Raw genomic sequence first — 12,076 nt, 5'->3', positions numbered from 1 at the left:
TTTTGAATAATGGACAATACTAGAAGCTCACATCCCTGCTGTATGTTTAAAGTACCCTTGTACCATTTTAACAGTCATGGCTTTCTCCAAAGAATCCTGGGATTTGTAGTTTACCCCTTCATAGAGAGCTATAATTCCCAGCACCCTTAGTTCCCCTACAGTTCCCCCCAAAGAATCCTGGGAAATGTGATCTGTTAAGCATCTCCTAAAAACTCTCAGCTTACTTAACTACTGTTTCCAAGATTCTTTGGTGGAGGAAAACAATGACTTAAAATGGAATAACAGTTATTTAAAGAAACACAGAGGTGCCACCACCCTCCAGATGTTTTGGTCTATATTTAGAAGAAGAAGAAGAGTTTGGATTTGATATCCCGCCTTTCACTCCCCTTCAGGAGTCTCAAAGCGGCTAACATTCTCCTTTCCCTTCCTCCCCCACAACAAACACTCTGTGAGGTGAGTGAGGCTGAGAGACTTCACAGAAGTGTGACTGGCCCAAGGTCACCCAGCAGCTGCATGTGGAGGAGCGGAGACACGAACCCGGTTTCCCAGATTACGTGACTACCGCTCTTAACCACTACACCACACTGGCTCTCAGACCATCAGCTATGCTGGCTGCTGGGGAAGGCTGTGTTAAACAAAGTAAAAATGTTGGAAGCAAAAGTATGAGTTGCCAATATGTGGAGGTACAGCTTTTAAGGAAACATAAAGCCTTTCAAGGTTCCAAACATTCTATTACGTCCCAGCTTTTTGCTTCTGCTAAGCCAGCATAGGAGATGCCTGGCCATCACATGCACTTGACCTCCACAGTGAGGTTTCTAACAAGCCTTTCCTTTGATGTATATATACATTAAAATGAAAGGAAACTGAAGCGAATAAAATACCTTTATGCCTAAAGCAATGTACTGTACAATACTATTATTGCCGTAATATGTGAGGTTTATGAGACTTCTGCTACTGAAAGGATGGTCATGTTCATAAAAAGCAGCATTGGGGAAAGAAGTGCTTTTTTGGCAATGATCAAGCCAACATTTTAACTATTATAAGTTAGAATTAAAACATTCAGTTCAACATAACAGCCGGACTAAATGCAATAACGGGCCATCAGAATGCAGGCACTTTCCTGATTAAAGTAAAGCAGAGAGGGAAATCCAGGATTAATGGCGTAGAAAGGAGCTTGGGTGGTACCAAAAAAACAACAGCAACAAACCAACCTCACAACTATTTAGTGTTCACTTATTACTGAGCTACATCCTGGGTGACATAGCCCAGTGGAAATGGTCATCTTGCAGCCCGGATACCAACGACTTCTCTTTAAATCTCTCAGTGCAGCGGGGGGGGGGGGGGACGGACAACCGCAGCTCTTCCCTGCTGTTCCTTCCCTTCTCCCATCAGCCACCCTTTCCTGTACCTGCTCTGGCCAGCAGATCTGCTGCACAACACTTAAGGGAGGAGACAAACAGAACAGGAGAGAGAATGGACAGGAGGAGTTACAACTACATTACCTCCCACTGCACAGAGGGATTTTGAGGGATTCATGCAGTGTCTGGTGTGTGAGTATGTTCTTAAAGAGAGTTGAGTCTTCAATTCACATAGCCAATATGGGGAGTTGTGGGCTGGGCACATGTCAAAGAACGCACACATGGAGAGCTGTTGGTGCACAAAAGTCTCATACCATACTGTATTTGTTTCTCTGCCTTCCATATGTTCTGTTGTACGCTGAAGCACAAAACTGGAAAAGTAGGAGTCTATTGCATGCATAAGCCCCTTGTTTTGAGTTGCCACAAGTCTACTTGCCTCTCAGCCAAGACCAGTTCAGAGTAGATTTATTTTAAAATCACTTTGCTCTAAGCTAAGCTAGTCAGATTCTCTGTGAGCTGCTCTTAGCTTTAAGCTGATTATTTCTTAATTTTATTTTCATTTAAAAAAAAATACACCAGATCCCCATACAGTGACATTGGCCAGTCATCTGATGAGTTTGTTTACTAATGCTTCAGGCAGCAGCCTCTGTACAGTACAATCCCCTGTATCCCATAGCATGTATGTAAAAAGTTGTGAGAATCAGTAGCAGTAGCCACAAGCCTCTTAGACTAGGGCTGCGATACCAGTCTCTTGAACTGTCAGATATCTTGTGAATGTGCGCTGATGAATAAATATGGAGAAATGATAACAAGTAGAGAGCAAATGTTAGAGACTGTGGAAGGAGTCTATGCAGGTGTGCTATGAATCCCAAGCTACAGAAGAGAATGACCATGAACAGAACCCCCCGACAAAAGGTAATGCAAGAAGTTAGAAACGAAAGAGGAGATAGCTGAGATATTGGCAAAACTTATTAAATGAATGCCTGCAGCAAGGTAAGGCCCCAAATGTATGGAATAATTCCAAGGACGTAATAGTGTTCAAAAAAGGAAATAAGCAAAAGAAAAATTGGGAATTATCAGCTGATAAGCCTCTTGTTGCATATGTACAAACTATTAAATAAAATAATTGGTAAATGCTTAACTAAGAAAATGGCTGATTATTAACCTAGTGGAGTTTAAGAAAGGATAATTCCACATCTGTTAACTATGAAAATATTGATAAAAAATTGCTGGGGTTCTCTCACCAAAGAGTCCTTGCCCCAAACCTGGATCTTGGTATCCAGGGAACTCTCCTTTCTATATGCATATTCTTTTTCCTTGCCACCAACAAGCTGGATGCTAGCAAGGAAGCAGCCACTGATTTATTTAACTTTGATCCCATAGAGCCTGAAGGTGGAATGATGTGGCAGCTTTGTCGTGGAGCTATTTTATAGTGTCCTTTTGACTTTTTTGCCTTGTAGTTTTATTCTCACAAGCCCCAAATCCCCCTTTCTAGGTTTATATAAATGTTTCATCCTCGCAATACTGGTGTACTTAGTAAACATTAATCCCTCGTCCTCCTGGGAAGGGCAGGCCTCCCATCTGCTCAGCTTTGCATTCTGTCTTGGGCATGTTTGTTTTTTAATGACAGCCGAGGTTCTTGTGAGCATAATAGCAGGAGGTCTCTGCAGATGTTGAAGGCAGGGAAAGGAGGGGCAGCTATGAGCTCCAGCGTATTTGCTGTAAAGGCGTTCTAGTAAACACATTGAATCTATTAATCCACAATTGTTTGGATAGTACTTGTGGAATAATCCTGCCAATAAATCACCAGTCATCTGGAAAGAGAAACAGAGGAGAAGAGGGAGGGAAGAGAGCTCCTGTGTAGCAATTGTGGTGGTGATCCATAGAGAACTGCTATCCATTCATAAATATCCACCAGTTAGAACAAGTTAATTCACAACAAGTTTACTAGCAGTTAAAATGCCACGCAGGTTTCATTTGTCATCTGACAGATACCAGGGTTTGCAATTGATCCAGTCTATTTTTGAAGAGCTTGTTAGCACATTTCATACAGTGGGTGGGTAGCTTATATAGATCTAATGTCTGTTCTCAAAGTGTGACTCAGTTGGCCCCAATCCAGGCGTAGAACTGGCATTCCCAATTTGCATCCTGGTGTGATGAAAAAATAGCATTCTTTTCAGTTACAAAGCCTCTCCCCCACTCTGAAATTGAAATTTGTTTATGTAGGTGGGAGAAGAAATGCATGTGTTGGAAGAAAAGTATGGTATAAGTTCAATTCCCAGCTTTTCATTTGTGCTGCAATCATAGGACCAGCTCTTCTTGAGTCAGGGCTTAGAGGAAACTAAGAGAGAGTACTTATTGTTACCATAAAGCACCAATGCTGCAGCAAGCAAAGGCTCCAGCAGCTCAGTCAGCTGCTTGTGGCTGGAAAGCCAGACAGGATGTTTGTGACTGTTGCCATGGAAACAAAGGGGCAGTTCATTCTGTACTGAGCACCGGATGTTAGCTCAGTGTGTGTGTCATATGACCCGTACTGGAAGTACATGGGTGGAGTTTCTTCTTGCTGTTGTCGAGTGCAGACATGTTTCTCTGTACTGATATGAGAGACAGAAATAAAAGATGTAAATAGTTTTCTGTCTGCTTCTTTCACCTCCTGGGGGACACCAAAGGGGAGAGATGATGAACGGTGTGTTCCTCTCACACATCTGAGAAGAATCGCCGAGACCTCGCCTGCTTATCAGAAGAGTGGAGACGCGGGGAGGTCGACAGGAATATCTGCCGGTGCCTACGCTGTGGCACATTCCTCTGACCCAGGCAGAATTCCAACACTTATATGATGTGCAAGTAGTTAGTGGGAAATCACCCACCATCTTCCGGCCTGTACATGGTACTGGAAACTAAGCACACCTTTTCAAGGAGCACAGAAGGACTCAACTCTTGAGTACCTTGTTTCTGAATGAAACCAGCAACTGTATCTAAACGTGGTCCTCCTATGCCTTCGCCCATGGAAGATGAAGAGGGCTAAGCTCCAATCATACTGAAATCATTCATGGCAGGCCTGGAGCTGAGTCTCTATTCTGGCACTATAATTTTAGTCAGAGGCTCCTGCATCACGTGTGTAATGAATCTTCCAGTATCCACACCATAATCCAAAATCATCTGAACTTACCATATGTCATTCATGTTAAGGTTACCTTAATTTTATTCAAGATTCTGAATGCCTTGGAGCTATTATATGAGACTGTGCTTGCTGCATTTGCTTATTTGGAAATATGAGTATTGTATCTTTCCAGCAGCCTTAGAGGTTTCTGCCATACATCACACTTACAAGATTTCATCATAGTCATCTCTTTGTAGTCTTGTCACCAGGCCCCCTGAGACATTTATCCTTCTGTTTTCCTTCTGGATTTACTTTGTTTCATTAACAAACAGATGCCACACCATATTAAGAAAGCAAAGTCTGCAGTAGATGTTTGGAATGTGATGTAGATAAGAATTCTTCCAAACAAACACTCTTGAAGATGATTATCGCTCATTTTGTCTCCAGGTGCTGGTAGTTGACTCACACCATAAATGCATAATCTTTATAACAGTGAATCGTGGATGTCAATAGTTGTGTCAACCCCATCATTCTTTCCCACAACCAGTGTGAAGTAAAGAGTACCTAGTTACACTTGCAGCTATATTTTGGTTACCTAAGGCTGGTCCTCTGAATCCCTTCAGTGAGCCAGTTGTACTGACTATTCTAGTCTATTCCAGGCTCAGTTCAAAGTGTCGGGTACTACCTTTAAAGCTGTAAATGGTTTAGAACCAGAGTATCTAAGGACTCTATAATCCTGCTCACCCAGGGAAGCTTTGCATCTGAGGTTCATCTGGCGGGGGGCTTTATCTGTGGTTGCAACCAGGTTACGAAACTCTGCCCAGAGAAATCCGTTTGACTTCTTCACTGTCTTTTTGATACTTCTTCAATACATTTTTATTCAAGCAGGCATTTAATTTGTCTATTTGACTGCTATTTGGTTGATATTTAATTTTTTAAAATTTTCTGTCCTGTCTGTAATTAATCCTTTTAGCAATTTTAAAATAATGAAGTAGTTAATATTGATTGTTTAGATTGCATTTAATTGTGACCATTGGTCACCATGGCCACTAGTTTAAAGTGGAAAGGTAGCTTGTCCAGATTAAACACTAATCCACCATTTGCACTGTTGTTCTGCTACCACAAAAGTGATAATACATTATTCATTCAAGGTATTTTGCATCCATTGGTGGTGGTTGCTTGCGTTATTGCAATAATGCAGCAACTTGCTAGCGACAGAGTAGATGCTTTTCATTCACAAGGTCCCAGGTTGGCTAAAGGATCTCAGGTCAGGGGACATTTCTTCTCAAGAGCTTGGACAGCTAGACAGCTCTAGTTACAACTGTCTGACTCATAGAAGGTGGGTTCATGTGTTGCAAAGTAGCATGAATGTTCGTACCCTTGGAAATTTAATATCTCTAAACAAAGGAACAAATACCTATGGAGATTTGCTTTTTGTGTGTTTTAAAATGCATACAAAAGGGAGCAAACTTAGAAATAGCAGTGGTGGTTGAGCAGGTTTGAGCTGTGGTGGTTCTTGCAGCTATTTGTGCTGTGCAGTCTGGTGTTCTTTTCTTTTAGAGATTGCTATAGCCTTTGCAGTGTTTGCAATAAAAGCCCAGGGCCAGATAGCTTAGCCACTGTAGCAGTCTCTCACTTAAGTTAAATGCTACAACAGCAGAATGCTCATCCATTTGCCGAGTAGTTCAACACGAACACCTACTCACAAGCGGGAGCTCTGCATGATGAGGAAACATGGTTGTGTTAGTTTTCCAATTGCACGGAGCCCATAACCATGAGTATGGGCTCCCATGTTTGCAGAGAAGTCCATATAGCCACAGGTGCTGCAGAAAGAAGATCTGGCTGTGGGGGCTAGGGGCTGAAAGTATAGCCCTGCTCCACATCAACATGGATATGCCCCATATGTTAGTAATGCATCAATAGAGCTTCATTGAGTGGGCATGGGTTACACTGGATATTAGCATCCCTAATTCTTTCTTTTTCTTCATAGCTCCTGCTCAGGCCCAAATCATCCATGCTGGGCAAGCATGCGTTGTAAAAGAAGATAACATCAGTGAACGAGTGTACACGATTCGGGAGGGTGACACCCTTGTTCTGCAGTGTTTGGTTACAGGGCACCCACGGCCACAGGTAACCTTTCTGTCCCTTTTGCCGCCTGCATCACTTTCACTCTTTATCTGCTGTTTTGCCAAATGCCAGGGATTCCCCTCTATGTTAGTGTAGATGTTCTGTAGAACATCTGTGTGTAAGGAGCTCAGAAATAGCCAATGTCCTGATTAATGAAATGCTTTGCAGAAATCATTGTTCTGCTGCCACAGCTGGATATTGTAGTGTTCCATCTTCAGTTCAAGCATTCCCTTTTGTAGAAATTCTGAGCCCACCTCTGCCCATTTGTATTTGGCGATTGCTGACTCAGATACTTGACCATGCTAAGTCAACTCATTTCCCAGAGGGATATGATTTTGAAGTGTTACTGACCTTTACTGGAGTCCCATGGTACGAGGGTGAGAGACGCTCCCAACATAGTAGACAATGATGTGTGCAGACAAGACTCTCATCCTAGGGACACCATCACTAAAAGCCAGCCAGTGCTTGCCTAAATGGACCCGGGAGAACATGACATGAATTGGATAGGGGCCTCCAGGGAGTAAGGTACATTAAGAGCAGAAGAAATCACAGCACTTCCCTCCTGCTCTTGCATAGCCTTACTAGTCACAGAAGCTGAATCGCTGTGACTGCCAGTCATCTTCTCTGTGGATTCACAAGCAAGTAGCTATTTGCAAAATAGGATGTAGGACACAATGCACCTAAGAGGGCAAACTTAATAGAATTCAAGCTGGGAGAGCTATTCACTGGGCAAGCACCCATTTCCCTCAGGAACGGCCCTACTATTAGGCAAAGTGAGGAAAGAAGCAGTGCTGTGGCACATGGCCTGACCTGCACCCCCTAAGCTAGCCTGCTGCCCTCAAGCATTATGGAGAAAGCTGCTCTATCTCCAGCATTTAATGTGGAATGTACTTCATCTCAGGCAGCAAAATGCCTTGGACCAGCCCTGTATGGTGTTCTTAAGATGTGTCTTTCTGATTCCTTACTAATCTGGGATTAATATCCTCTCCATGTTCTGTTGTCACAAAAATGATAAAAGATTAGAATCCCACCTGTTTGCATTAGACTCAAAACAGACTCAAAAGGTAGTTTATAATCCCACTGTGGTGGCGGGGAGGGAAGGTAGAAATCATTTTGAACTACAAGTGGACCTTCCTGGGGAAACACCACTACAGAGAAAGCCTTGTTCCTTGTAACCACAAATGCAGCTTCAAAAGACAACAGCACCAGATGACTTTAGCCTGAGTGCGTGGGAAAGTGGTGCTTGAAAGATTTCACCGTGTGAATCAATCCTTAGCTATAGCCATTGCAGAGGGCAGTTGATCTATAGTAACAAATATGGATGATTATGCAGACTATTTTCTTTCTGTAGACACAAATAAGGATTATAAAGATTACATGAGAATCACAGCTATACAGAGTTAACACCTACATTCTGCTTAGAGCATGGTTTACCAGACCTAGATACCATCAAGGCAGAGAGCTTAGAAATATGAACAATTCCATTTATTATAGAAGAGCAGAGAGAAACTGAAGATTCAGGAGGAATCTGGGTATTGCAGAATGTGGGATGCTTAACGTATAAATAAACAACTTGGCATATCCGCAGAAGAATGATTTACACACTTGACTTTTGAATTTTTGAACATGAGTATGTTTGCCACCAATTCCTGCCTTCTACTCTCTTTTATTCCCCCCCCCCCCCATACACCTCTCTCACTTTACTCATCTGGTTTCCTCCACACAAGCCAGCCGGCAATTTTAAAATCTGCATACATTTAAATGAATTAACATAAGCAAATGGTCAATGACCACTGTGAATGGAACAGCCGCCCGCTTCCCCTCATTCACTCTCTCTGTTGACACCCCCTTCATTTCCCAATCAAAGCTTTCTTTTTCTTAACCTTTGTTTTATCCTCTCCTTTCTCTTTTCTCAGTTAGTCATTAAAGCTCCAAAATGTGGTCAAACTAAATAAATGAGGCTGAAATGAAAAAAGCTGAGGAAAGATTAAAGAACTGACTGAAGCAGCCAAGCAAACAGAATGCACTTTGAGAGGCTTCAGGCCTCTAATGAGAGGACAAAGGCTAAATAAATCCCTCATGGGCACCCATTAGCAGAGAAACACTGAACAATGTGGGGTGCTGGGTGGAGGCCATAGAACCCTATCATCTGCAAGCTGGATTTCCCTAGTACATAGGTCTGTAGAAAAGGAGGGGAGTCGGATCAAAGTCAGGACTGTGGGCTGCTATTGATATTGTTGTTCTCCTTCATAGTATACAGTATGAACCCACGCTCATTTCTCCACCACCCTTCTTAGGCTTCGTGTGGCCCTTAGCAAATCACTACGTTTGATCTTTGCTTCATCCTCTGCAAAATGGGGATAATTGTGCCCTAGCTCTCAGTGTTATTCTACTAAGAAAGAACAAGTGATAAGCAATTATAGCCTGAGGTAGAAATGGCTTCCCCCTCCACTCTCACACACAAATGTTTGCAATGTTTTCTTCCAGAATTTCCCAAATATTATGGGTTACGTATTTTTGTGGAAATGCATGAAGATGTTACAGTATTGTTTTCCTGAGTCTTCCCGCCTACTTCTTTCCCCCTCACCTTCCTGGCTTGGTTCATATGCCAGCCTGGGTGGCATGGTCTCCACAAGGAACCCAAAGCATTGTTCGCACAGCTGTGTGGGTAGTTGAATTTATCTAGCCTGCTCACATAGTTCACACTAGCCATAACCTTGCTGGTGAAGCCTGCAGGTATCTGGGGTGAAGGTATGGCTGTTGTTGGCTAAACCACCTGCTCAGAACATAGTAAGCTACCTTATGCTGAGTTAGACAATTGATCCATCTATCTCAGTTCTGTCTACTTTGGCTGTGGCTTTTAAGCATTTTAGACAGACTGGAGTCTTGCGCAGCCCTGCCAGAAGATGTTCAGGATTGAACCTGGGGCCTTCTGCTTGCAAAGCTTATACTTTGTCACTGAGCTACAGAGCTTCATACAAGCCATGGTCCTTCATATGTCCAGGAAGCCATGTGATTCGGCTTCTCACCAGCAGCCGCCTAATAATAATAATAATAATAATAATAATAGCAACAACAATAACAACAACAATAATAAATAATTTTGTTTATACCTCGCCCTCCATGGCTAGGACTGGGCTCAGGGCGGCTAACATCAAAATATATAATACGTTAAAAACATAAAGTCAAACAATCAATTAAAATACAGCTTAAAATCAGATTAAGATCAAAATAAAATCAGATGACAACCCACAAATTATAACTATAAGTGTTGGGGACATTAAGTGCTCACCAGGGCCAACTATTTGTGTTAGTCTTATATGGGCCGGTGGGAAGAGTTAGGGAGGCCACTTACATGCAGGATCTTATAAAAGGAGGGGGGTCAGACTGGGCCCCAACCAAAGGCACAGCGAACAGCTCCATCTTGCAGGCCCTGCAGAAAGATGTCAAATCCTGCAGGGCCCTGGTCTCTTGCAGCAGAGCATTCCACCAGTGAAACTGCATGTGAAAAAGACATGCTCAGGCTTCGGTTAGAGCACTAACAGATGGGAAATAAGCTGCATTCAGAGCTGCTGCAAAGTTTTAAAGAGATGAGTTTTAGTTTGAAAGACCCTCTGCAGAGAATTTTGTTTTCTTGTGGTGCCTGGGTCAAAGCAGGCACATATTTTCGATAGATGATGATAGATAGATAGATAGATAGATAGATAGATAGATAGATAGATAGATAGATAGATAGCAAGCACAAGATGTGAGAGCTGGTAATGATTTGCTGTGTTAGGCCCCAATGCTAAGTTTGTCTGTGTCCTATAGCTGTGCTTTCTCTCTTTCTCTGTCTTTCTCATTCCCTCTTTTAGGTGAGGTGGACCAAAACTGCTGGCAGCGCCTCGGACAAATTCCAAGAGACATCGGTGTTTAATGAGACCCTTCGGATTGAGAAGATCCAGAGGCTGCAGGGGGGTCGCTATTATTGTAAAGCAGAGAATGGGGTTGGGGTCCCTGCCATCAAGTCCATTCGAGTAGATGTGCAGTGTAAGTCATTTTGTGGCCATCCAAAGCTTCCCACAGTTCTACTGCGTGCCGGTATCTGATCGCTTGGCTAGTGAAATTCTGCATTGACCTAGAAGCATCCTCATACCTCAGAGGCAAAGGGACAGGCCCTGCTACTGCCACACTTACTTACCTGAAGGTGCTGATCTTGGAATACCGGACCATTTTTTTAATGTGGTTAACTGGGGACTAAATTATTTATGAATGACTATATGAATGAGAAAGAGAATGGTGTCTTGAGTGGAGTGCTGGACTTGGATCAGGTAGGTTTGGGTGTCCTTGAAGAAGAATGCTAAACCATGGTTTGATGTGACATGAATTAAGAGAAGTGAATCTCAGGCTCATATGCTTCCATCCTATCCCTTCATGAGCACAAGGAAAAGATTAACCAGCTTATGTCTGAATGGAGGAAACTCTCATTAGTTTAGACTATGTTTTATTGAATGAAGCAAAGATCAAACCATAGTTTATGATCCTGTCCTACATGGGTGTACTTAACTGTTTAAACTACCCAACGTTCCCCGAGTTCGGATGTAATGCTTAACTTAAACCAGTGATTGGATGCTTCAGATCCCTTCCTCATGGCTGTATGATGGAGAGTATATGAACCTGACACTTGGCTTGGCTCATTCATGTCATGCCAAACCATGGTTTAGCATTACGCCTGAAACAGGACACCGTATGCCAGCCTAATCACTGTATGAGGCCACCATGATTAAAAAAACAATAATCTTGTATTGCCCTATTTCAGCCTAACCCACTTCACATGTTTATCACCCTCAACTCACATAGTCACACAAATGTGACAAATAAATAACATAATAAATGTAAGACTACAATAAGAAGGAAGCTCACTATCCCTTTAATTTAAAAGGACCCTCCATTCTGATATTTTCAAAGCCTCTGGCTTCTTAGCTTGGGTGCCTCATATTTCAGACTTGTTATTCAACACACCCTCGCCTCCCCATTTTTATATCCCTACAAGTTGATGCTTTGAGGGGATGTTTGGTATAGTCTCCTCCTCACGTGCTTTTAGTGGTGATTGATCCCATCTGCATGGGATGCAATGCTTTTATTTGGTCTACAAATACTTATTGCTTCCTTTTGTAGGTGCCTAGTGGCAATCACAGCAGCCTGGGAGGGGAATTTTATAGGGCTCTAAAAGCCACTGCTGCCTCCTCCCAGCCAATCAGCCTCAGAGCAGGTTTTGAAAAACAATGTTGTAACTTGCTAGGTTTCAAAATATGTTAGATAGGAAAATTATTTAAAACCCCACATTTCACTTCAAAATCCACTTCCCCCTTGCCCCTCCTAGAAGTCCACCTGAGCCCTATTTATTTCATTTAGGCAATTTCTATACTGCTTAATCTATTTAAAAAATCTATAAATGATGGGTGGCAAACTAACAAGTGTTACAAAAATAAGCAATTAAAACCCTCAATAT

The 12,076-nt window shown here is 42.5% G+C and overlaps 1 protein-coding gene across 5 annotated transcripts in view; it reads left to right on the top strand.

Annotated features, from left to right (window-relative positions):
- The window catches only part of MDGA1 (MAM domain containing glycosylphosphatidylinositol anchor 1), a 239,175-nt gene that overhangs the window by 73,614 nt on the left and 153,485 nt on the right, over positions 1-12,076 (top strand). For all 5 annotated transcript variants that reach the window (XR_014524576.1, XR_014524577.1, XM_083497182.1 and 2 more), the window contains exons 2-3: positions 6,449-6,588; positions 10,440-10,614. Coding sequence is in view for 3 of the 5 variants with exons in the window: in XM_083497182.1 (XP_083353308.1) it covers positions 6,449-6,588; positions 10,440-10,614 (315 nt within the window). In the remaining 2 variants the exon portion in view is untranslated. The remainder of the gene's footprint in view (positions 1-6,448; positions 6,589-10,439; positions 10,615-12,076) is intronic.

Source organism: Podarcis liolepis, assembly GCF_965112155.1.
Source record: "Podarcis liolepis genome assembly, chromosome: 3".
Lineage (NCBI taxonomy): Eukaryota > Metazoa > Chordata > Lepidosauria > Squamata > Lacertidae > Podarcis > Podarcis liolepis.
This window is presented reverse-complemented; position numbering and strand designations above follow the sequence as displayed.